The 26,790-nt window shown below is 49.7% G+C and overlaps 1 protein-coding gene across 1 annotated transcript; it reads left to right on the forward strand.

Moving 5' to 3' along the window:
• LOC132779731 (uncharacterized) lies at positions 1–26,790 on the forward strand. The gene is made up of 17 exons (XM_067470460.1): positions 1–109; positions 218–324; positions 5,612–5,799; positions 10,538–10,683; positions 11,742–11,915; positions 12,033–12,444; positions 13,761–13,871; positions 15,768–15,849; positions 17,317–17,528; positions 17,615–17,857; positions 18,193–18,291; positions 18,618–18,811; positions 21,153–21,327; positions 23,028–23,184; positions 25,784–25,937; positions 26,034–26,145; positions 26,341–26,790. Exons 1-17 carry the CDS (start codon positions 89–91, stop codon positions 26,517–26,519), a joined length of 2,766 nt encoding a protein of 921 aa, XP_067326561.1. The 5' UTR covers positions 1–88; the 3' UTR covers positions 26,520–26,790.

Genomic DNA, 26,790 nt, shown 5'->3' on the forward strand with positions numbered 1-26,790 from the left:
TTCCGCCTTGGTGCAGCCTGGCTGGCTGGAGAGAGAGAGAGAGAGGGCTGCCTGGGTGTGGGTCAAGCAAAGGAGGGGGGGCCCCGAGATGGAGCAGGAGGGCCCCAAGGTGAGCGAAGGGGGGAGGCAGGAGGAAGGGGAGCAGGGCCCCCCTCTCTCCCCCAGAGCCCCCTCCCCAGAGCCTGAGCCCCCTCTTCCCCTTCTTCCTCCTCCGCAGACGCTGGGCGACCTCCTGGGGACCCTCTACGAGATGGGCTTCAGCGAGGTTCAGGTCCAGGACGCCCTCCGCGCAGGATGCCTCAGCGCCCCCGAGGCTGCAGACTGGTGAGTCACCCAGCGAGGCAGGCAGGGACATCTGCCCGGAGGGGTCAAGGGGTGCCTTCCTCATGCCACAAGAGGGGACCCACTGGGCGGCCCCTGGGGGTCACAGCACTCTCATAACAGAGTGGTGAGTCAGCCAGGGAGTCAGGGACATCTGCCGGGAGGGGTCAAGGGGTGCCTTCCTTTCCTTACAGCAGAAGGGGGCCCGACTGGATGGCCCTTGGGGACCACAGCAGTCTCATAACAGAGTGGTGAGTCAGCCAGGGAGGCAGGGACATCTGCCCGGAGGGGTCAAGGGGTGCCTTCCTTTCCTTACAGCAGAAGGGGGCCCGACTGGATGGCCCTTGGGGGCCACAGCAGTCTCATCACAACAACAACAACAACATTAAAAATAATAATAATAACTCAGTTCTTGTGGGTTTATAATAATAATATAATAATAATAACTAGCTGCTCCCCTGCCAGGCGTTGCTGTGGCCCAGCCTGGTGATCTGGAAAATACAGTAATGTTAAAGTGTTGGTTTCTAATCTATGTCATGTCTTTCTGCTTGTGAGTAAACAGTATCTCTTGTTGTTTCTTTGTCAGTCTGGTTTGCCTACTCTGGAATATGCAACATAGCATAGTCCTTCTTTAAGGGTCCCTTTCACATCTATGATACTATATATCTCTGTGTATGAAACATATTATCTCTATCTATCTATCTCTATCTATGGCTGGATGGCTCTTTGTCAGGAGGGCTTTGATTATGTGTTCCTGCCCTGGTGAAGGGAGTTGGATTGGATGGACTTAAGTATTTTCTGTTGGTCATAGGTGTTCTGTGTGGGAAGTTTGCCCCAGTTCTGTCATTCGTGGGGTTCAGAATGCTCTTTGATTGTACATGAACTATACATCCCAGCAACTGCAACTCCCAAATGTCTATTTATTCTCAAACTCCACCAGTGTTCACATTTGGACCTATTGGGTATTCATGCCAAGTTTGGTCCAGATCCATCACTGTTTGAGTCCACAGTGCTCTCGGGATGTAGGTGAACTACAACTCCAAAACTCAAGGTCAATGCCCACCAAACCCTTCCAGTATTTTCTGTTGGTCATGGGAGTTCTCTGTGCCAAGTTTGGCCCAATTCTATCGTTGGTGGGGTTCAGAATGCTCTGTGATTGTAGGTGAACTATAAATCCCAGCAACTACAACTCCCAAATGTCAAGATTCTATTTTCCCCAAACTCCACCAGTGTTCACATTTGGGCATATTGAGTCTTCGTGTAGAGTTTGGTCCAGATCCATCATTGTTTGAGTCCACAGTCATCTTTGGATGTAGGTGAACTACAACTCCAAAAGCAAAGGACACTGCCCACCAAACCCTTCTAGTATTTTCTGTTGGTCATGGAAAAACTGTGTGCCAAGTTTGGTTCAATTCCATTGTTGGTGGGGTTCAGAATGCTCTGTGATTGTAGGTGAACTATAAATCCCAGCAACTACAACTACTGTTACGAATCATAATGTAAATATCTGATATGCAGGATGTATTTTCATTCGCTGGACAAAACTGGGCACAGATACATCATGCACCCAAAAGTTGAATACTGGTGCGGTTGGGAGGGGGGATTGATTTTGTCATTTGGGAGTTGTAGTTGCTAGGGTTTATAGTTAACCTACAATCAAAGCGCATTCTAAACTCCACCAATGATGGAATCGAGCCATGGCACACAGGCTCCATGACCAACAGAAAATACTGGAGGGGTTTGGGGTCATTGACCTTGAGTTTGGGAGTTGTAGTTCACCTACATCCAGAGAGCACTGTGGACTTGGCACGGATACTCAATATGCCTAGATGGGAACACTGTTGGAGTTTGGGGAAAATAGACCTTGACATTTGGGAGTTGTAGTTGCTGGGATTTATAGTTCACCTACAACCAAAGAGCACTCTAAACCCAACCGTCAATGAATCTTCACCAAACTTGGCACACTACCTCCATGGCCAACCTTGAATACTGGTGGGGTTAGTGGGGCTGTTTTTGAATTCTGGGAGTTGTAGTTCACCAACACCAAAAAGGAGGAGTAGGACAGGTGGAGAGATCTTCAGCCTTCTCTGCCCAAAGCGTGCCGAAGACCATCAGAAATATGTGTTTTCTGATGGTCTTTGGTGACCCCTCTGAAACTCCCCTCATAGAATCATAGAATCAAAGAGTTGGAAGAGACCTCATGGGCCATCCAGTCCAACCCCATTCTGCCAAGAAGCAGGAATGTTGCATTCAAATCACCCCTGACAGATGGCCATCCAGCCTCTGCTTAAAAGCTTCCAAAGAAGGACCCTCCACCACACTCCCTCCGGGGCAGAGAGTTCCACTGCTCTCACAGTCAGGAAGTTCTTCCTCATGTTCAGATGGAATCTGCTCTCTTGTAGTTTGAAGCCATTGTTCCGCGTCCTAGTCTCCAGGGAAGCAGAAAACAAGCTTGCTCCCTCCTCCTCCCTGTGGCTTCCTCTCACGTATTTATACATGGCTATAATGTCTCCTCTCAGCCTTCTCTTCTTCAGCTAAACGTGCCCAGCTCCTTAAGCCGCTCCTCATAGGGCTTGTCCTCCAGACCCTTGATCATTTTTGTCGCCCTCCTCTGGACACATTCCAGCTTGTCAATATCTCTCTTGAATTGTGGTGCCCAGAATTGGACACAATATTCCAGGTAAAGTGGTCCAAACAAAGCGGAATAGAGCATGGGGAGCATTACTTCCTTAGATCTAGACACTATAGACTCCTATTGATGCAGGCCAAAATCCCATTGGCTTTTTTTGCCGCCACATCACATTCCTGGCTCATGTTCCCCTTCCTCCCCACGAGGACTCCAAGATCTTTTCCACACGTACTGCTCTCGAGCCAGGCCTTTCATTTTTCCTGCCAAAGTGGAGTATCTTGCATTTGTCACTGTTGAACTTCATTTTGTTAGTTTTGGCCCATCATCTCTCTAATCTGTCAAGATCGTTTTGAATTCTGCTCCTGTCCTCTGGAGTATTGGCTATCCCTCCCAAGGGGTCGATAAATAGGTACCACTTTGGTGGAGAGGTGGAAGGCGCCCTTGAAAAACATGCTGGCAAAATCTGATCAGGAAGGCGTCCATGGACATCAGTCTCCTCAGTGTGTAAAATGGAACAACAGCACCTCCCAGTGGCCAAGCTGAGTACAGCCTCCAGGTGCCAGAGATGGAAAAAGCGGGAAGCCTTGCCTCTGTCTGTCTGTGTTAGTAATTGAGATAGCATTGAATGTTTGCCTTGTATGCATTCTGTGAGTCCTCTCGGGAAGATACAGCAGAACATAAATAAAGTGCATATTATTATTATTAGTACTAGCCATCCCCTGCCATACGTTGTTGTGGTCCAGTCTTTGTATATGTGTTTTGTGTGTGTATACATGTGTTTATGTGTGCGTATATATTTGTGTATATATGTGTGTCTGCGTATATATATGGGTGTATATATTCATGTGTTTATATGTGTATGTGCATATTGTCTATATGTGTGTGCTTGTCTATATGCATATTTGTGTGTATATATGTGTATGTACATGTATGTGCATGTGTATATGTATATGTGTGTGCGCATGTGTGCATGTATGTGTGCATGTGTATATGTATATATGTGTGCATGTATGTGTGCATGTGTATATGTGTGTATATGTATATATGTGTGCATGTATGTGTGCATGTGTATATTTATATATGTGTGCTTGTGTGTGCATGTGTATATATATGTGTGTGTGTATGTATGTGTCCATGTGTATATGTATATATGTGTGCATGTATGTGTGCATGTGTATATGTGTGTATATGTATATATGTGTGCATGTATGTGTGCATGTGTATATTTATATATGTGTGCTTGTGTGTGCATGTGTATATATATGTGTGTGTGTATGTATGTGTCCATGTGTATATGTATATATGTGTGCATGTATGTGTGCATGTGTATATGTGTGTGTATATATGTATGTTTGTGTGTGCATGTGTATATGTATATATGTGTGTATATATATTTATGTGTGTGTATATGTGTATATTTGTGTGTGCTTGTGCATCTATATGTGTGTGTGTGTCTGAATGTGTGAATGTGTATATGTATATGAGTGTATGTTTATATGTATATATGATGTAATTTTTTAGGTTTTTAAGTCAGTTTCACTGGTTTTGTGTGTGTGTGTGTGTGTTTAGGGGTGATGGACACTCATTGGACTGTTAGGTGTATTGTGTCAAAATTTCGTGTCAGTTCGAGCAGTGGTTTCTGAGTTACGTTTCCCCCACAAACGAACATTACATTTTTATATATATAGATTGTTATTATTTATTTTTTTACTTACTATATTTATATCCCGCCCGTCTCATCCCAGAAGCGACTTGGAGCGGTTTACAAATTGGCAACAATTCAATGCCTCAACAATTATAACAAGTAAAAACAATCAAATTCTGTTAAAAACAATAGCATATATAAAAAATATAAAAATTATTATTATTATTAGAGCCTTGTTGTGCCTCTCAGGCTGGATCTACACTGCCCTATATCCCAGGAACTGGTCCTAGATTATCTCCTTATCCCAGATTATCTGTCAGTGTAGACTCCTGTTGGGGTTCAGCCTGAGTTTGAACCCCTGATTCTCTGTTTGTTCCTCCTGATGCTAATGAAAATGTACCTCTTGATGCCAATGCTCCTGAAATTAGTGAGGAAGAAACTTCTGTAGACTTGGAAAATGAAAGTGCCAGTGTTCGTGAGAATGTTTCAGAGGGAAGCCATGACCTTTCACTCCCTTCTGCACCTGGTAACTTTAATGAGAACAGAAGGGGCCAGATTTGGCAAGACAGAAGTAAATCACTCAGCTTGCGAAGGTCTTCCCGATTAAAAGAAATACAAACAACGGCTTCAAAGCAGAGGGGCAGTTCATGGAACCAATTCTTCGGCTTTATGTGCCTTCCGCTGGGCTGACTTTCTCAGTTCAGGCATCGTTTCAGATTGATGAAGATCTTGGCCATGGTCTTGAAAGATTTCTAGGATATCAAGTACGGTTAGTGGATTGCTAACAGGTTCCCATATTTTACAGTGTGGTTTTGGGTTTTGCTTTGTCCATTTAAATTCATGTTTGCTGATTTTGCTGTGGCTTTTGACTTGCATTTTTCCTTTATTTTGTAACCATTTTTCTTCAATAAGAAATGATTGTTTTTCACAGTCAAGTGTGGTGGATGGTTATCTTAGGGCCTTGCTCCCTGCTCTGGATTGCAACAACTCCCATCCTTGCCTCTCTCTCTTTGCAGGCTGCTCCAGGAGCGTGGGGACCGTGGGCAGCTGCCCGCCCTGATCCTGCCCCACCAGCAGCAGCAGCGCCGCAGGGCTCCCGGAGGACCCCCGGACCAAAGGGCCATGGACGCCTTCAACCCGCCCAGGAAGCCCCCCGAAGCCCCCTCGGGGCCAACTGCTCCTCGACTGAGCCTCAGCTCAACAGGTGAAGAAGCCAGCCCCCTCCATTCCCCTTCCCCACTCTCAGACCCTACTTTCAGGGGGAAGGTGGGCCATGTTGGGGAGGGTCTTCACTGCATGGGCCCCTTGCAGGGATCCCCACCTAGGCACTAGGGGTCACTTCCCAGGGAGGCTGCTTGTTGGGGTTCAGCCTGATCCTGATCTGTGTGAACCGGATTCTCTGATAGTTTTTCCAACTGAGCAAGCTCTCCCTGACCCTGACAGTGTGGAATCTGTTGTTGATGCAGAGGTCAGCGGGGATGAAAATGAAACTCAACAGCTGGAGGAGAATGTTTTGGAAGTTAGCCGTCATATCACTAGCCGTGATATCTCTCCACCTGGGGTTTTTAATGAGGACCGAAGAGAACAGATAGTTAGAGACAGAAATGTTTCCCAATTTCTACGAAGGTCACATCGTTTACAGGAGAGACAGGCCCAGTCTTCAAAGTCAAGGGGCGTTTCAAAGAATAGCTTCTTTGGTTTAAGAGGCCTCCTGCCGGGTGTCTCTTTAGATCAAGCAACGTTTGGGACTGTGGCTGTGCCTTGGCAGAATTCCTGTGTATCATGGCCAGTAATCCCAGAGGCTTAGTTCATGGTTAGTAAAAGGCTAACAGATTCCTGGTTCTTGTTTTGTGGCTTTTGAGATTTTCCTCAAGTTCAGAGATTCTACTGACGGCTGTGTTTTTCTGTGGCTTTTTGACTTTGCATTTACCTTTCTTTTGTAACCATTTTTTCATCAATAAACAAGGATTGCTTTTCCTACAGTCCAGTGTGGTGGATTTAATCTGATGGTCTCGTTTCTTGAACTGGGATGCAACACTGCTCTGGCCCCTCCTCTCTGTTCCCCACCAACACCTGAAGGTTCTTTCATTGCCAATTCTTTGATTTTGTGTTGTGCTTGAGTTAATCTTTTCTGCCAAACAAATAACAACAACAACAATATGTTGCAACCCAGAGCAGGAACCGAGACCATCCACCACACTTGACTGTAGGAAAAACAATCCCTTTTTATTGATGGGAAATGGTTACAAAATAGAGGAAAATGCAAAGTCAAAAAGCCACAGTAAAAATCAGCAATCACAAATATGCATGAACTGGATCAAAAACAAAAAGCAACACTGTAAAATCCTGGAACCTGTTAGCAATCCATTAACCGTACTTGGAGCACTAGAAGCCTCTTGGGATGAAGGCTACGGGAAACGGGAGATCTGCCAAGATAATGCCTCAGTCTAAAACGATGCCTGATCTAAAGAGTCAACCCGGCGAGAGGCACTTAAAGCCGAGGAAACTGTTTTGTGACATGCCTCCAGGCTTTGAAGCCCTTGTTTCTTTTTCTTTTAATCTGCTTGACCTTCGCAGACTCTGCAATTCATTCCTGTTTTTCCAAATCTGTCCTCTTCATCAGGGCAAGAAAACGTAAACAAAGCCCTCCTGGCAAAGAGCCATCCAGCCATAGAGATAGATAGATAGATATGATTCACAGACACACAGATATAGTATCATAGATTTGAAAGGGACCCCTAAAGGAGGACAATGATATCTTGCATATTCCAGAGTGGGCAAACCAGACACTCTCCACATCAACACTAACAAAGAAACAACAAGAAATACTGTTTATCCACAAGCAGAAAGACATTACCTAGATTAGAAATCAACACCTTCTCATTACTTTCCAGATCACCAGACTGGGCCACAGCAATGCGTGGCAGGGGACAGCTAGTTATGAGTAAATTTGGAATGGGAAGTAGATTAAAAGGATTATTAGAACAATATTACTCAAGAAATTCAGCCGTAGGAAGGAAGGGAAATCCACTCCTGAAAGAGTTATTGTTCGTAGAGAATGTTCTGTTTCCATGGCAAGCCTTTAAACCCTTTTGCAAATAACTTGGATGTTAATGCTGCTCACTCGGAATTTCAGAGACTTCAAGGGGGCTGCAGGGCAAATTGAGTTGCTGAACTGCTGATCTGAAGGTTAGCAGTTCCAATCCATATGATGGGGTGAGCTCCAAGTGTTAGCCCTAGCTCCTGGCAACCTAGCAGTTTGAAAACATGCAAATGTGAGTAGATCAATAGGTATCGCTTTGATGGGGAAAGGCAAAAAGAAGACCCTCCAAATAGTCTACGACCAGGAGGTGTCTACGACAACGCAGGTCCTTGGCCTGGAAATGGAGAAGAGCACCTCCTCCAGAGCCGGAAATATTGCCTACGTATTTGTATTTCACTCTGTTTTCATTTGTCACAAGGCATTGAACGTTTGCCTGTGTTTGTTTATATGCTGTAATCTGCTCTAAGTTTCATAGAATCATAGAATCAAAGAGTTGGAAGAGACCTCTGCTTTGAAGGTTGAAGATGACTTTCTTTTTGTGGGAAGACCGAGGCAAAGAAGGCATTAAATAGTTCTGCCTTTTCCCTATCCCCTGTCAGCATTGCCCCATCATCTCCTCGAAGAGGTCCTATCGCCTCTTTGTTTTTCCTTTTTCTACTGACATAAGAAAAGAATCCCTTTTTATTGTTTTTAATGTCCCTGGCAAGCCTGAGCTCGTTTTGTGCTTTAGCCTTGCGGACCTTTTCCCTACAGGTGTTGGCTATTTGTTTGAATTCTTCTTTGGTGATTTCTCCCTTTTTCCACTTCTTGTGCATGTCTCTTTTGTGTCTTAGCACAGTTAGAAGTTCTTTGGACATCCATTCTGGCTTCTTTGCACTTGTCCTATTTTTTTCTCTTTGTTGGCACAGTTTGCAATTGCGCCTTGAGTATTTCACTCTTGAGAAATTCCCATCCATCTGTAACTCCCTTGTCTTTTAGTATCTGTGTCCACAGAATGCTGCTCAGTGTTTCCTTCATTTTTCGGAAATCAGCTCTCCTAAAGTCCAAAATGCGGGTTTGACTTGTCTTAGTTTCGGCCTTCCTTTGTACCTCAAATTGCAGGAGCACATGGTCACTTGCCTCTAAGGATCCGACCACTTCAACCACATCTATCATAGAATCATAGAATCATAGAATGAGTTGGAAGAGACCTCATGGGCCACCCAGTCCAACCCCATTCTGCCAAGAAGCAGGAAAATTGCATTCGAACCACCCCTGACAGATGGTGATCCAGCCTCTGTTCCAAAGCCTCCATAGAAGGAGACTCCGCCACACTCTGGGACAGAGAGTTCCACTGCTGAACAGCTCTCACAGTCAGGAAGTTCTTCCTTATGTTCAGGTGGAATCTCCTTTCTTGTAATTAAAGTGTTATTATTCAGAATGACCAGCTGAAAAGTGGGCAAAGGAGCAGGCTTTTCTGGGGCTTCAAAACCCAATGATCACGGGGACAGAAAGTGAGGTGACACAGGCAGTAAAACAAACCCCACATGGGCCTTGGCCCTTCCATATGCCACCCAAAGCAGATAGGCAGAAAGAAAGAAAGAAAGAAAGAAAGATAGATAGATAGATAGATAGATTTCATATCAAAAGCATGGCATAAACTGATAAAAATATTTATTTATTTATTTATTTTATTTACCTTACTTATATACCACTGTTCTCAGCCCGAAGGTGACTCACAGCGGTTCACAACAAGTAAGAACAGCAAAAATTCAATGCTACAGTATAAAAACACAGTTAATAACCTAACCCATTACATAATTAATAACAATTACTACAATAACCATTCACTGTCGTCTCATCATCAAAAACATGTTCCAGATTCGTCATCCATTGTTCCATTCCAGTGTTCATTAACCAATCATTGCACTAATTATTCGAACGCCTGCTCAAACAGCCAGGTCTTCACTTTTTTGCGGAATACCATTAGAGATGGTGCTAGTCTAATGTCCGTAGGAAGGACGTTCCACAGCCGAGGAGCCACCACCGAGAAGGCCCTATCTCTCGTCCCCGCCAGCTGTGCTTGAGAAGCAGGCGGGATCGAGAGCAGGGCCTCCCTGGAAGATCTCAAATAGAAGGAGTGCAGGCAGTTAAATATCTTTTGACCAAAAATGGGCAACAGCAACTGCATTGTCCGTAGCCTCCAACAATTCCTCCTTTGTACATGAGGCAGGGCATAGAGGACGAGCATAGAGAAGCAGAGTTGTCTGTCCTGCTCCACAGTCACACAAGGTGTGGGATTCTTTGAGGTCATGCCATTTTGCCAGGTTGTCTTTTGATCTGTCTTTTGATTAGTTGCACTTTAAAAATGTGCCTGTTCTGACTTACAAACAAATGCAACTTAAGAACAAACCCTGTTTGTAACTTGAGGACTGCCTGTATTATTATTTGTGACCCACCTTGCCTCCCAGCTCGAGTTCGGGTACAACACGGCCAAAACACACGTGCCAAATTGCATCATACAAAGATTAAAACATGGTCCCAGTGGAAGAACGTGCCTTTAAATTTCCCAGTTCAGAATGGACTGGACATGCCTGGAGGAAGAGGTAGATCTTCAGGTGTGCCTTGAATGCTGGCAGCGTGTTCTGCTGTCGCTGGTCCTCCTGCGGTCCTCTTCTGCAAACGGTCAATGGAAAGGTCCTTTGGGTGACCGTTGCCTGTCAAGTAGAAATGCTTCCGGGGGGTTGTAATTCTCAAGGAAGACCCACTTTTTGTGTGTTTCCAATCTCCAGTTGCCTTCCTGTTTTATTTGCAAGTCCTGGCCTTTGGGCAAAGGGTGGAGGACCACTTCACCATGGCTGTTTCCCAGAGTGGCCCTCAGCAACCACGTCCCTCTTGCCCCCCTCCTTTCTCTCTCCAGGCCCCAGAGTGGACACAGCAGCCGCCATCACGCAGGAGCCTCTTGCAAGCCGAGCGAGAGCTGAGGACCCAGCGCTCCTGGCCGAGAAGCAGCAGCGGGAGCAGCTGGCGGAGCAGCTGAGGGCCGAGAGGAGGAGCAAGAAGAAGGTGGGGCCCGGGGCAGAACCATGGGGGGGGGGCTGGGGAGGGGGTCTCCGCCATGCGGGGTCTCCCTCCTCCCCCTCCCAGGTGTCATTCATTTATTATTTATTTATTTACAACATTTATATGCTGCCCTTCTCACCCCGAAGGGGACTCAGGGCGGCGTACAAGTAAAAAATAAATGCAATATATTATATATATATACAAATGTAGCAATGGAATTTTGTGAGGGAACTTCCTCTTTAAGTTTTGCTGCCATTGGGTTGACCATGCGGTCTCCGTTTGTCTCTTCTGCCTTTTCTTCCTACCAGTAAGGATGCATTTTGCCTCTCTCTAGGCAAAATGTAGCAATGGAATTCTGTGAGGGAACTTCGTCTTTAGGTTTTGCTGCCCTTGGGTTGACCATACGGTCTCCATTTGTCTCTTCTGCCTTTTCTTCCTACCAGTAAGGATGCATTTTGCCTCTCTCTAGGCAAAATGTAGCAATGGAATTCTGTGAGGGAACTTCCTCTTTAAGTTTTGCTCCCCTTGGGTTGACCATGCGGTCTCCGTTTGTCTCTTCTGCTTTTTCTTCCTACCAGTAAGGACGCATTTTGCCTCTCTCTAGGCAAAAAGTAGCTGCATGGATCTTTTTACCTTTTACATACTTTAAGGGATTTAGTGAGCTAGTTGGCTTCAAGACCTTTTCTAGCAAGAATATATTTCTTTTACTTCAATAAATACTTTTGAACCTCAAGTTCTGACTCTGCAATCCGGTGCCATCCTATGAAGAGAAAGCTTATCTAGCTCACCACACGTATGTTTCGGCTGATTATGAAGTTTACTTTTGGTCCTCTGGTATATTTATGGTGGAATCACCCCAACTCAGGGTTATTTTTGAGCCTCACAGATTCCCCAAAGGCACTTTTCACGCCAAAGTTAGTCAAGTTCTTCACCCCCTTTGTTCCTCCACGATGGCATTTTCAGGTTTCAGTTTGAGGAGGGGGTCTTCAGCTTTGCCAGGCCTTAATGGGCCCTTAGCCAGACCCCAGTCATACCATTTCAATCACCCACCCATCACACAGGAACACGAACTGGTCTTGCGGAGGATAGCCGACGACCGGCGGCACGTCCAGGTGAAGGCGCAGCTGACCCAAGCAGCCCCCTCCACCCCTCAATCACCATCGGAGAACGGAGCGCAGCAGCAACAGGAGCATCCCCCGGCCCCTTCCTCTGGGGATGGGCAATGCCTCCTAATGGTGAGATGCACCCCCATTTCAGAAATAGACAACCCCCCCCAAAAAAAGTGTGAGTTGGGGTCTGCTTGGTCTGGGGTGAGCCTCCCTTCTCTCCCCCCCCCCACTCTCTTTTTCCAGATCCGCCTCCCTTGGGGGGCCTCCGTCCGCCACTGCCTCCCGGCCGACTGCCCCCTGGAGACCCTCCTGCGGCGCCTCCTGCTGGACCACCCGGGCCTCTCCCCCTCCGCCTCCTTCCTCCAGACCTTCCCCAAGCGGCACTTTGGCCCCGCCGACCTCCCCTCCTCCCTCCAGGCCTTGGGCCTGACCCCCAGCGCCACCCTCTGCCTCCTGGAGCCCCCCTCCCCTGGGAGCCCCCCAACGGACCCCCGGACACCCCCCAAGGAGGAGGGGGAGGGAGGGGAGCTCCGCCCAATGGAGAGGACGGCCCTGGTCCTTCGTGGACCCTCCGTGCAGCTGCCACCGCCACCGCCACTGCAAGAGGAGATTCCAGAAGCCCTGGACATGGCTGCCGCTGACCATCATCGCTGGGGTGAGTCATACATAGCTTTGGTGGAGGGAGGAGGACAGGGAGCAAAAAGATACCTGTGTGTCACCAGTTCGTGCCCAAATGCCTCTTTCCATGGAAGGGGGACCTTTGCATGACCCAGAGATGTCCTTTGGCCTTGTAGCCCCCTCCCTTGTGGCCCTGTCTGCGTAGGAGGTGGGCCATAACCTTGCGGCAGATTGCATTGCAGCATCACCCAGATTCCCAGGGAAGGAGGTCGGGGCATGGCCTGCCTCAGTTGTGCTCAGGTGGGGGGATTCCCTGTTGCCTGGGCTCAATGGCACCCAAATACCTGGGAGGAGTCACTCTGGACCGTGCTCTGACCTACAAGAAGCATTGCCTGAACATCAAGCAAAAAGTGGGAGCTAGAAACAATATCATACGAAAGCTGACTGGCACAACCTGGGGATCACAACCAGACACAGTGAAGACATCTGCCCTTGTGCTGTGCTACTCTGCTGCTGAGTCTGCATGCCCAGTGTGGAACACATCTCACCACGCTCAAACAGTGGATGGGGCTCTTAATGAGACATACCGCATTATCACGGGGTGTCTGCGCCCTACACCACTGGAGAAACTACACTGCTTAGCCGGTATTTCACCACCTGACATCCGCCGGGAAGGAGCAGCCAATAGTGAAAGGACCAAGGCAGTGACATCTCCAGCCCATCCCCTGTTTGAGTATCAGCCAGCATGTCAACGACTTAAATCAAGACATAGTTTTCTAAGATCTACAGAGACATTCGTTGGAACACCCCAGCAAGCGAGAGTCCAAAAGTGGCAGGCTCAAACCCAGCACCTCAATCAGTGGCTGATACCAAATGAGAGACTCCCTCCTGGGCACACAGAAGACTGGGTGACTTGGAAGGTGCTGAACAGAATGCACTCGGGCACCACGAGATGCAGAAATGGGGCCACAAAGTGGAATCCTCGACATGCGAGTGTGGAGAAGAGCCAACCACTGACCACCGGCTGCAATGCACCCTGAGCCCTGCCACATGCACCATGGAGGACCTTCTTGCGGCAACACCAGAGGCACTCCAAGGGGCCAGAGACTGGTCAAAGGACATTTGATCAACTACCAAGCTTGCAAACTTTGCGTTTTATTTGTTTATTTAAAAAATGCAATACAACTGTTTTGGTTTGCTCCTGACACGATAAATAAATAATGGCCCTGTCTGTCCATCTGTCCCTTCTTGGCCCCATAGAGAAACTCTCCCCCCACCCCACCCCCAAAATAATCCTGGACCTGCTTGTTGATGGATGGTGCTAATGTGTCTTCTTCCTTTGCTCTCCCGCAGGCCGAGGACAGAAGCTGGATGCTCCAGAGGAGCCCATGGATCAGGGCCCTTTGGAGCTTGCCGAGGAGGAAGAGCAGGAGGTGGCAGAGCCGGAGCAGGACCTGTTGCCAGGTAGGTGGGCATTTCTGTAGGAAGATGGCATTGTGAGAAGGGCTGGGTCAGAAAGAAAGAGGGACCCACAGAGGTGGGTTTGTGGTCTGTGGTGGGCAGGATGGCAGACCCCCTTCCCGCCCCCAATTCCTGTTACCTTCTGTTGGGGGATCTGAGGTGTTAGGCTCAAAATAACCCTCAGTTGGGGTCAGTCCACCATAAATGTAGCAGAGTACCAGAAGCCAACTTCATAACCATCAGAAACTTACATTCTGTGAGCTAGGATTAGCTTTCTCTCCATAGGATGGCAGAGTCAGAACTTTAGGGTCAGAAACATTTATTGAAATAAAAGAAATACATTCTGGATAGAAAAGGCCTTGGAGCCAACTAGCTTACTCAGTCTCATCTTCTAAAGGGGATTAAAAAGGGTAAAAAGATCCATGCAGCTACTTTTTGCCTAGAGAGAGGCAAAATGCGTCCTTACTGGTAGGAAGGAAAGGCACAAGAGACAAATGCAGACCGCATGGTCAACCCAAGGCAATAAAACTTCAAGACAAAGTTCCCTCACAGAATTCCATTCCTCTTCTAAACAAGATTAAAAAGGGTAAAAAGATCCATACAGCTACTTTTTGCCTAGAGAGAGGCAAAATGCGTCCTTACTGGTAGGAAGAAAAGGCAGAAGAGACAAATGGAGACTACATGGTCAACCCAAGGGCAATAAAACTTCCAGACAAAGTTCCCTCACAGAATTCCATTCCCACATCATTAAAAATGGGGGAGGAGAGAGTAGCTATCATTGTAGAGTCAGAACTTTAGGTTCAAAATCATGTATTGAAGTAAAAGAAATACATTCTGGGCAGAAAAGACCTTGGAGCCAACTATCTTACTCAGTCTCATCTTCTAAAGGAGATTAAAAATGGAAAAAAGATCCATGCAGCTACTTTTTGCCTAAAGAGAGGCAAAATGCGTCCTTACTGGAAGGAAGAAAAGGCAGAACAGACAAATGCAGACCGCATGGGCAACCCAAGGGCAATAAAACTTCAAGACAAAGTTCCCTCACAGAATTCCATTCCTCTTCTAAAGGAGATTAAAAGAGGTAAAAAGATCCATGCAGCTACTTTTTGCCTAGAGAGAGGCAAAATGCGTCCTTGCTGGTAGGAAGGAAAATCAGAAGAGACAAATGGAGACCGCATGGTCAAACACAGGGCAATAAAACTTCAAGACAAAGTTCCCTCACAGAAGTCCATTACTAAATCATTAAAAAAGGGGGAGGAGAGAGTGGCTATCACTGTAGAGTCAGAGCTTTAGGTTCAAAATCATGTATTGAAGTAAAAGATATGCATTCTGGATAGAAAAGGTCTTGGAGCTAACTAGCTTATTCAGTCTCATCTTCTAACGAAGATGTAAAAAGATCCATGCAGCTACTTTTTGCCTAGAGAGAGACAAAATGCGTCCTTACTGGTGGGAAGGAAAGGCAGAAGAGACAAACAGAGACTGCATGGTCAACCCAAGGACAGCAAAACTTAAAGAGGAAGTTCCCTCAGAGAATTCCATTGCAACATCATCAAAGGGGGAGGAGACAGTGGCGGGCAGGAAGAGAGAAGGCAAAGCCCTTTTGGGAAAAACATACATGTGGGAGGAGGAATCCCTCAGCCTAATCCTATCTCTAGCCTAGCTACTCATTGAGGGCTGGAAACTTGATGACACAAGAAACTTGTGCAGTCCAGGGATGAAAGCCAATAACTTCTGAACTCAGTGGGTCTCCTCTGAAGTAGGGAGGGGGGCAGGGAGGGGAAGTGCTTCCAGGCCAGGAGAGGGAGGGGCAGGGGTCATGGGAGGGGGCAGGGGTTGAGCAGCCCTTTTGCAAAGAGGAAGGGCTCCCATCGTGACAGGGCTGGGGGGCTGTTCTCTCCAAAGGTCTCCCACCACCGCTGGAACTTGGCCCAAGGGGGGCAGCAGGCTCTGGCCACCACTGGCCCGCAGAAGGCAACCGGCTGAGGTAAGAGCGCTTCCTGCCCTGCAGGGCTTAGAGGGACCTTCTGGTGTAGGGAGGGGGGGGGGGCTGGGTCATGGAAGAGGGCCAAGGGGAATTGATGTAATTGTCTGTATGGTTTCTTTCCAGCAATTGAATGTTTGCCTTATATGTTGGAAACTGCCTTGAGTCCCTTCCGGGAGATAGGGCAATACAGTATTCCCTCACTTATTGCGGGTGTTCCTGTTGCACTCCAGGACAGGGAAAGCCCTCTGACTTTAAACACCACAATCCTTTTATTGAAGATAATTAAAAAGCCGCAAAGTAAAAAAGCACTTTAAAGAAATAGGTAAATCCAATTAGGTAGGAAGATAAGCAGGAACAAAGTAGTCCAGGGTAATAGTCCAGCAAAGTCCATACAAACAAAGTCAAAACTTCCCAAATAAAATGCAAGAAATCAGGAATCAGGAATCCAAAGCATGAATATAAAAACATAGTAACCAAGAATCAAAATCATGAAACGAAGGCACTTAAAACGTGAATTTTCCAAGCAAAGCTTCCATGAAACAAGGATGAGATCTTGACTTGATTCCAAACGATGCTTCATCTGACTACATATCCTATACTTGGGACATTTATCTCTTCGTTAGCTATGTCTCTAGCGCTCTGAAATTGGTTTTGCTTTAGCTGAGAATTTCTTACCTTTTTCTCTCGGAGCCTGGCAGAACGCCGAAGCCACTTGTTCGGCTTTCCTGTTTTGACTGATCTCCTCCCATCTATCTATTTGCTCATTAATTTCTGCAGCTGGGCCAGGTGCCAAGCTGTTTTCAAGTTCCCTATCATGGGAACTCTCTGGTAACAATTCAGAGAGCACACCCCTCAGGGACATTCTCATGGGAAACTACGCTTTGAACAGGGATCTCCTGGTTATTCTCTGCTTCAATATCCTTGACCAAACCATTGCCGTCTTGAAACTCATTGGCATCACTCCCCACATCCAAAGCACTCTGTTCCTGAAACACAATCACAGGCTGAGCTCAAACAGTTCCACTCCATGACCACCCTCGATAAGTGAAAATCCGTAAAGTGAAAATCCACGGCAGCCTCCTCCTCGCCACTTCCACTGCTCCCCGCCTCGGAGGCCCCTTCCTCGCCAGGTTGGGCACCCTTGGACACTCGGCCTGGCGAGGAAGGAATGGGGAGAAGCTCAATAGTGTTCCCCCGCTGCTCCCGCGAAACAGCGAGTCCGCAATAAGCGAACCGCGAAGTAGCGAGGGGACAGTGTATACAGATAAAGTGTTGCTTTTGTTGTTGTCGTTGTTGTTAATGTGGGCTACAAGGCAGGCTGAAAAGCTGCCCCATAAGCGCACCCCTGACTCTCTCTGTGATCATCTCAGGGTCCATTTCCAGGCGGGTGGGCTTTGCAGGGGTGTGGGCCAGTCCACCTCAGAGCCCCCTTTCCTCTTTCCCCTCTCTTTTGCCTCCCTCCCACAGGGCTGCAAATGAGGGAGGGTCCGGATCTCCCTCCCTGCCTTTCGCCGTGGCCCAGGCTGCGGAACAGCGCCTCCAGCAGGCAGCCGCTCAGGGAGCCGAGGAGGAAGAAGAGGGGGAAGAAGGGAAGGCAAAGACCCCCCCAGGCCGCCCCACTTCCGCAATACCGTCCCTCGTCCAGCTCTCCCTGCAGGGGACCGTGGCCCTGCTCACAGGTGGGTCCCTTCTCCCCTACTCTTCCCACCCCCCATTATGCAATGTGCCTCCGTAACGGCCTCTTGGACACCCCCCTCCTCCACAGCCCCCCGCAAGCAGTACTGCAGCAGCCTCTCGGCGCTGACCCCTGTCCTGGCGGAGCAGCTCCTGGCGCACCTGGCGAAGAGGTCCCTGCTGAGCCCCCGCTCCCTGCGGCTCTTCTTTGGCTGCCCCCTGCAGCGCCTGCGCCTGGACTGCTACCCCTTGGCCACCAACGCCCTCCTGCAGCAGTTGAGCGCCTTCCCCGGACTCCGGCACCTCAGCCTCGTCTCCTGTGCCGTCATCACCGGTGGGTGAGAGAGCCGATCGGGGCCCGGGTGGGAGGGGGTCACCTTGGGGCAGGACCACTGCTCTCCTGCCTGGATTGCGGTTTGCAGGCCTTTCTATGGCAATAGGAGGGTTGAGTGAGACACACAGTCCCCTCCTAAATGGGATTCCCAATGGTTAGAGGAGTATCATCTGCTCCTCTAATAACTGAGGCCTTTCCAGTGGGGGTAAGGACTCCTTTTGGGGGCCCAGAGTGGAGCCGGTGTCCTGCCAGGACAATGAGAGCTCAGCCAGGAAGACGCGCCCTTGCTCTTCATGCCAGGCAGAGGCCGGACTGACCGCTCCGCTCTCCCTCAGACCAAGGCCTGTCCGCCCTGCCGCACCTGACCCACCTCCAGCACCTCAACTTCTCCGCCTGCGTCAAGCTCACAGACAACTGCCTCCAGTTCCTCAAAGGTCTGTCCATCTATTTATCTCCTGGACCTCTTGCATTATTTGGTGGGGGGGGGGGGGGAGGGTCCAAAGTGTCTTGGGCCCTCCATGTGTTTCGGACTTCCACCATTCCTAAAAGCCTCAGGAGGGAGGGCCAAAGTTTACCCATTCCTGGTGTAGAGGCCTTTGACGGGGAATAGCGCATGGCTCCTGCTTTGCCCAAGCGGTGCTGATCCATGCTACGTGAGAGGCAAAGGTGGAGGATTGGGGCCACAGGCCATGATTATGGACTTTGGGTGCAGAGGAGGGGTGTCGACCACCCCCCATTCGTGCTCTTCCCTCTCTCGCAGGGCTGCCGCACCTGTCTCACCTGGCGCTGGACCAGACGCGGGTCTCGGACCGAGGCCTGGCGGACTTCCTGCCCTCGGCGCCCCCCTCCCTGACCCACCTGAGCCTCAACCGGACGGGGGTCACGGAGCACACCCTGGCCCTACTGCCCTGCCATGTCCCCCAGCTCTGCCTCCTCAGCATCAAGCAGACGGGCGTGAGTCAGCCGGGAGGGAGGTGTTAGGCGAGTGGGTTTATTAACAAAAGTAACTTATTAGCAGCAGCGTGACCCAGCACCTGTAACCCGAAGTGATAAAAAGACCCAAAACACACAAACCAATGTGATCTCTCCCATCGGAAGCACTATTTACAATTACAAGGTTTCCAAAACACAAGTAAAGTCCTTTATACTTCCTTCTTTGCTTCCATGCTGGGCTTCTTCCTCATACAGATAAACAGCTTCGCTCTCGCATCGAAATTACACAGGAGCTTCACATAGAAGCTTTACACAAGTTTTACACACAAGGTCTTTAACCTAGGGCTTCTTTCACCAAAGTTTCTCTCACACTGAGGTTTACCTCACACTCCTCAGGATGACAATATCATAGAATCATAGAATCATAGAGTTGGAAGAGACCTCATGGGCCATCCAGTCCAACCCCATTCTGCCAAGAAGCAGGAATATTGCATTCAAATCACCCCTGACAAATGGCCATCCAGCCTCTGCTTAAAAGCTTCCAAAGAAGGAGCCTCCACCACACTCCGGGGCAGAGAGTTCCACTGCTGAACGGCTCTCACAGTCAGGAAGTTCTTCCTAATGTTCAGATGGAATCTCCTCTCTTGTAGTTTGAAGCCATTGTTCCGCGTCCTAGTCTCCAAGGAAGCAGAAAACAAGCTTGCTCCCTCCTCCCTGTGGCTTCCTCTCACATATTTATACATGGCTATCATATCTCCTCTCAGCCTTCTCTTCTTCAGGCTAAACATGCCCAGTTCCCTAAGCCGCTCCTCATAGGGCTTGTTCTCCAGACCCTTGATCATTTTAGTCGCCCTCCTCTGGACACATTCCAGCTTGTCAATATCTCTCTTGAATTGTGGTGCCCAGAATTGGACACAATATTCCAGATGTGGTCTAACCAAAGCAGAATAGAGGGGTAGCATTACTTCCTTAGATCTAGACACTATGCTCCTATTGATGCAGGCCAAAATCCCATTGGCTTTTTTTGCCGCCACATCACATTCCTGGCTCATGTTTAACTTGTTGTCCACGAGGACTCCAAGATCTTTTTCACACGTACTGCTCTCGAGCCAGGCATCGTCCCCCATTCTGTATCTTTGCATTTCATTTTTTCTGCCAAAGTGGAGTCTCTTGCATTTGTCCCTGTTGAACTTCATTTTGTTAGTTTTGGCCCTTCATCTCTCTAATCTGTCAAGATCGTTTTGAATCCTGCTCCTGTCCTCTGGACTATTGGCTCTCCCTCCCAATTTGGTGTCGTCTGCAAACTTGATGATCCTGCCTTCTAGCCCTTCATCTAAGTTATTAATAAAGATGTTGAACAGGACCGGGCCCAGGATGGAACCCTGAGGCACTCCACTTGTCACTTCTTTCCAAGATGAAGAGGAAGCATTCGTGAGCACTCTCTGTGTTCGTCCATTTAACCAACTCCAGATCCACCTCACCATAGTTTTGCCTAGCCCACATTGGACTAGTTTCCTTGCCAGAAGGTCATGGGGGACCTTGTCAAAGAAGGCCTTCCTGAAATCCAGGTACGCTACATCCACGGCATTCCCCGCATCTACCCAGCTTGTAGCTCTATCGAAGAAAGAGATCAGATGAGTCTGGCATGACTTGTTTTTGATAAATCCATGTTGACTATTAGCGATGACTGCATTTGTTTCTAAGTGTTTGCAGACCACTTCCTTAACAATCTTTTCCAAAATCTTGCCCGGTATCGACGTGAGGCTGACCGGACGGTAGTTGTTTGGGTCATCCTTTTTTCCCTTCTTGAAGATTGGGACCACATTGGCCCTCCTCCAATCTGCTGGAACTTCTCCCGTTCTCCAAGAACTCTCAAAGATGGTTGCCAATGGTTCCGAAATGACTTCCGCTCGTTCCTTCAGTACTCTTAGGTGTAGTTGGTCTGGCCCTGAAAGGGGACCTGAACTCATTTAGAGCGGCCAGGTATTCCTGTACGACTTGGAGTTGGATGTCCTCTAATCTCTCATCCACTCCGTCTTGCTGAGGTTGAAGATGACTTTCTTTTTGTGAGAAGACCGAGGCAAAGAAGGCATTAAGTAGTTCTGCCTTTTCCCTATCCCCTGTCAGCATTGCCCCATCTTCTCCTCGCTTCAACCCACCAACTCTAACAGGCTTCGGCCTGCTAACTATTTCAGTGTTTTACTCACAACTTTTGTAATTGAAAATACCCAGTTAATTTTTAATATGTCTGTCAGGAGGGAGCCCCCCCCCCCGTCCCCTGCCCCCCAGAGCAGAAAAGGAGGGGCCTTTTCCAGTTCTGCTGCTTCACCTCTGTCCCTCTCCTCCCTTCCCTCCCACCCAGATCACGGACGTTTCTGCCTTGCGGCACTTGGGAGCCCTGCAGGCATTGCACCTGGATGGGACCCCCGTGAGCGAGGCCTCCCTCGGGGCCCTCTCCACGCACCCCTCCCTCTCCAGCCTGACCCTCCATGGAGTCCAGTCGGTGGACGGCAACCGAGCCCTAGAGCTCATCTCAGGTACCAGGTCATGGGGGGGGGGGGGCGCACCTTGGGGCATCTTGCCAGTGGAGACTGTTGGGGCAAGTGGGCAAAGACCCTCCTCATAAATGCACAGCGGAGTAACTTAGCAGCAGCAGTGTGACCTAGTGCCAGGAGTCCAAAGTGAGAAAAAGAACACAAACACACAGACCAATGTGATCTCTTCCTTTGGAGGCTTTTCTTTGTAGCAAAACAATGTGGTTGCACTGTTTACAAGAACAAGGTTTCCGTAACACTTCCTTCTTTGCTTCCACGCTGGGCTGCTTTCTTATGCAGATAAACAGGCTCTCACAGAGCCTCCTCTCACACTGAAGTTGCACAGGAACTTCACACAGTCACTATTTACACACAGCAGCCTTCACACCAGCGCTTCCCACCAAAGCTTCTCACACCAGGCCTGGTCAAACTGAGGCCTACTAACACTGAGGCCTTTCTCCTACTGAGGTTTTCTCACAAAGAGGGCTCTCTCACACCAAGGACCCTCTCACTCTGAGGCAAACTAACACTGAGGCCTACCTCACATTGAGGCCTTTCTCCCACTGAGGGCTTCTCACACTGAGGACTCTCTCACACTGAGGACCCTTTCACTCTGAGGCATACTTACCCTGAGGTGTACCTCGCATCGAGGCTTTTCTCCCACTGAGGGCTTCTCACGCTGAGGGCTCTCACACTGAGGACCCTCTCACTCTGAGGCAAACTAACACTGAGGCGTACCTCGCATTGAGGTACTTTCTCCCACTGAGGGCTTCTCACACTGAGGGCTCTCTCACACTGAGGATCTTCTCACTCTGAGGCAAACTAACACTGAGGCCTACCTCAGATTGAGGCCTTTCTCCCTCTGAGGGCTTCTCACACTGAGGGCTCTCTCACATTGAGTACCCTCTCACTCTGAGGCAAACTCACTGAGGCTTTCTCATACTGAGGCCCACTAACACACTAAGGCCCTTCTCCCACATAGACCTCTCACAGACTAAGGCTTACTAAGCTACAGGCACACCTGCTTATATAGAACTACAGTTTTTGCTGTATTCATTTAAGCCTTTCAGTGCTTGACTCACATTTTTCTAATTAAAAATACCTAGTTAATTTTTAATATTTCTGACAGACACTCCGAGGGGGGGGGGGGATCCAGGTGTCCAGAAGAGAGAGTCTCCCCAGGCCTTTGAGAGTGGGGGGAAAGGCCTGTTTCCAGGCAGCACAGGTAGAGGGATGGCGGGACCACACTGGTCAGCAGAATTGGGCCCAAAGCCTCACCTGGACAAGGAGTGGTTGGAGAGGTGGGCTGCTCTTAAATGCAAATGGCTGCCCTTTTAGAGATCCAGAACCATCCAAGATTTGGCTCTGGCTTCATCCACAGAGTGCGTGAGGTGGACTAGATGACCCCTGGGTCCCTGCCCACTGGCAACAGTCCTGTGAGGGGAACCAGTCCTTGATGGAGTCATGATGGCTGTCCCCTCCCTGCCCCCCCCCCCCACACACACATTTGTCCATGACTCTCCAGGGTAGTAAAAGAGGAGGGGTCAGTTTTGACAGACCCCCTCTGGCCCATGTAAGAGCCCCTTCAGCTCTGTGGCCCTCATCACCCCCAGGAGCAAGACTGCGCTGACGTGATGACCGTCCTAACTGGTGGGTACCTCTTCCCTGCTTACCCCCCCCCCCCCCCACCTTCCCGGCTGCAGGTCTTCCCCTGGCGCACCTCGCGCTGCCCTCGCGGCACACCGTCACAGACGATGGGATGGCTGCCCTCTGCCGCCTCTCTGGCCTCCTGGAGCTGAACCTCACGGACTATGCCCACATCTCTGACGCAGGGCTCCAGCATCTGCCCCAGATGACCAGGTGAGGGGCAGTGGGGAGTGCAGGGACCCTGGTGTGTGTGTGGGGGGGGGGGGGCAAGGGACACCAAGGTGCTCTTCTCCCATCATCCCAATTAACTAGTAGGGCTATGGAGAAACACACTGGGGGTTGTAGCCCAGTAATACCTGGGGGGCCACGCTTTGCTGTTTTGTGTTTCACACTGCTATGCGGGATTGTGCCTCTGCACTCAGGCCGGTCACTCAGGCCTTCTTTAGGCCAATCCTCACTTCTACTCGGGGGCCCAGCCGGAGGGCTTGGTTATCAAACTTTGGCAGAGGGTCAGCGGAGACAACATGGCTGCTGGCAGACTAAGGCCTACCTCACACAGAGGCTTCTCTCACAGAGTGAGCCGACTTCACACTGTGAGACCTTTTCACAGACTGAGACCTTTCTCCCACTGAGGTTTACCTCAGACTGACAGCTACTATGCTACAGACACACCTGCTTATATTGAACGGTCATTGTGCTTATATTGAACAGACTAAGGCCTACCTCACACAGAGGCTTCTCTCACAGAGTAAAGCTTCTCCTACTGAGGTTTACCTCAGACTGACAACTACTAAGCTACAGACACACCTGCTTATGTAGAACCGCAGCTTTGTATAGAATCCTAGAGTTGGAAGAGACTTGGTGGGCCATCAAGTCCAATCCCATAATGCCTACCTCGCACTGTGAGGCCTTCTCACAGACTGAGACCTTTCTCCCACGGAGGTTTACCTCAGACTGACAGCTACTAAGCTACAGCCACATCTGCTTATATTGAACTGCAGCTTTTGCAGAGTCATTGCATCCATTTAACTCTTTCAGTGCTTGACTCATATTTTTGTAATTATAAATACCTAATTAGTTTTTAATATTTCTGACATTCCTTCGGCCAGCCCTCCCACTTGGGAGGCCCAGCTGGGTGGCTTGGTTCTCAAACTTTGGCAGAGGGTCAGTGGAGCCAACATGACTGCCTGGCAGACTAAGGCCTACCTCACACAGAGGCTTCTCTCACAGACTAAGGCCTACCTCACACAGATGCTTATCTCACAGACTAAGGCTTACTTCACACTGTGAGGCCTTCTCACAGACATACCTTTCTCCCACTGAGGTTTATCTCAGATTGACGGCTACTAAGCTACAGGCACATCTGCTTATATTGAACTGCAGATTTTGCAGAGTCATTGCATCCATTTAACCCTTTCAGTGCTTGACTCGCATTTTTGTAATTTAAAAACCTAGATAATTTTTAGTATTTCTGACATTCCTTCGGCCAGTCCTCCCTTCCATTCGGGGGCCCAGCTGGGGGACTGGTTCTCAAACTTTGGCAGAGTCAGTGGAGACGCACATGGCTGCCTGGCAGACTAAGGCTTACCTCACACAGAGGCTTCTTTCACAGACTAGTTGGAGACAATGTGGCTGCCTGGCAGACTAAGGCCTACTCACACAGAGGCTTCTCTCACAGACTAGTCAGTGGAGACAACATGGCTGCCTGGCAGACTAAGGCCTACCTCACACAGAGGCTTCTCTCACAGACTAGTCAGTGGAGACAACATGGCTGCCTGGCAGACTAAGGCCTACCTCACACAGAGGCTTCTCTCACAGACTAGTCAGTGGAGACAACATGGCTGCCTGGCAGACTAAGGCCTATCTCACACAGAGGCTTCTCTCACAGACTAGTCAGTGGAGACAACATGGCTGCCTGGCAGACTAAGGCCTATCTCACACAGAGGCTTCTCTCACAGACTAGTTGGAGACAACATGGCTGCCTGGCAGACTAAGGCCTACCTCACACAGAGGCTTCTCTCACAGACTAGTCAGTGGAGACAACATGGCTGCCTGGCAGACTAAGGCCTACCTCACACAGAGGCTTCTCTCACAGACTAGTCAGTGGAGACAACATGGCTGCCTGGCAGACTAAGGCCTACCTCACACAGAGGCTTCTCTCACAGACTAGTCAGTGGAGACAACATGGCTGCCTGGCAGACTAAGGCCTATCTCACACAGAGGCTTCTCTCACAGACTAGTCAGTGGAGACAACATGGCTGCCTGGCAGACTAAGGCCTACCTCACACAGAGGCTTCTTTCACAGACTAGTTGGAGACAATGTGGCTGCCTGGCAGACTAAGGCCTACTCACACAGAGGCTTCTCTCACAGACTAGTCAGTGGAGACAACATGGCTGCCTGGCAGACTAAGGCCTGCCTCACACAGAGGCTTCTCTCACAGACTAGTCAGTGGAGACAACATGGCTGCCTGGCAGACTAAGGCCTACCTCACACAGAAGCCTTTCTCACAGACTAAGACCTACCTCACACTATGAGGCCTTCTCACAGACTGAGACCTTTCTCCCACTGAGGATTACCTCAGACTGACAGCTACTAAGCAAGGTGGCTCCCTGGCTGAGGAAAGGAGGGGGCTTACCCTTCCCCTGGATGTTTTGGTCCACAGCTCCAAAAATCCCTGTGTGTTCATTGCAGGGGTGCTTGAAGGCCCTTGTTGCCCTGGAACAAAGTGCATGTGGTGGTTGGGAGGGGGGGGTGCCTTCCCCCTTTCTGTGGGGCCACTTGCCCCCAGTGACCGCTTGCCCTGGCCTCCAGGCTGCGGCGTCTCTCTCTCTGCAACACGCAGGTGACCGACGTGGGCCTGAGGCAGGTGGGGGCCCTCGCCGGCCTGGAGGAACTTGCCCTGGACCGACTGAAGGTCTCCAGTGCAGGGGTGGCGCGTTGCATCATCCGCCTTCCCCACCTGCAGGTAGGGCGGCTCCCTGTTGTCTGGCTTGGGGGGGGGGGTAGGGGGTACTTGGCGACCACGTAAAGGTAGCTACTCCTGTGTCCCCTCCCTCTGCAGGTGCTGAGCCTGGCTAGTACACTGGTGGGAGACTCGGTGGCCAGGAGGGGCCTGGCCCACTGCAAACACCTCCTCAAGGTCAACCTCAGCCGGACGCGCCTCTCTGACCGAGGTAAGCAGGGAAAGGAATGGATGGTAATGGTAAACCTCGATGCAGGACGTGGCACTCGAGGGGCCAAGGTGACTGCTGCCATCTGCTTCTGAAGACAGACCACTGCCTCTTTGGGCAAGAGGGGTTGCTGCTACCCCCCCCCCATGACTCCCACACAGCCCCCCCCCTTAACCCCTCCTTGTGCCCCCCCCCCAGGTCTGCGCTTCCTCCGCCAGCTGACCCTGGTCCAGCTGAACCTGGACGGCTCCGGAGTGACCGCCGTTGGAGTGGCCGCCCTCCAGGCATCGTGCCCTTCCCTGGTCAGTGTCCGGGCCAGCCACCTGCGCCCCTTGGCCCCTGAGGAGCTCTCCGAAGAGGAAGAAGGGCCCGGATAGACCCCCGGAGAGTGGTTTCCTGGGGGCTGCTTCACTCGCTGCCAAAGAATGGGAGGCGTCCTTCTGCAGTGCGGACGAGGCACCCATCCTGCTGGGTCTGCCTAGTGTCCTCGTGCAGGAGCTTTAGAAGGAGCCCCATTCTCTGAGGGGCCTGAGAGGCATAATGGGGGGCGGAAGGGGGGAGAGGTCGAATAGGGGGCGGGGTGCCCCTGATGCCTGCTTGTGGTGTGTGCCTTAATCTTTCCCAATAAAAATGCAAGACAGGCTCCAC

The sequence above is a fragment of the Anolis sagrei genome, chromosome 6, assembly GCF_037176765.1.
Source record: "Anolis sagrei isolate rAnoSag1 chromosome 6, rAnoSag1.mat, whole genome shotgun sequence".
NCBI lineage: Eukaryota > Metazoa > Chordata > Lepidosauria > Squamata > Dactyloidae > Anolis > Anolis sagrei.

Excerpts from the sequence above, each read along its gene's own strand:
- LOC132779731 (XM_067470460.1), top strand. The coding sequence starts at position 89 with ATGGAGCAGGAGGGCCCCAAG. Across the intron at positions 15,850-17,316 it reads GCAGAAGGCAACCGGCTGAG|GGCTGCAAATGAGGGAGGGT; the intron begins GTAAGAGCGCTT and ends TCCCTCCCACAG. Across the intron at positions 26,146-26,340 it reads GACGCGCCTCTCTGACCGAG|GTCTGCGCTTCCTCCGCCAG; the intron begins GTAAGCAGGGAA and ends CCCCCCCCCCAG.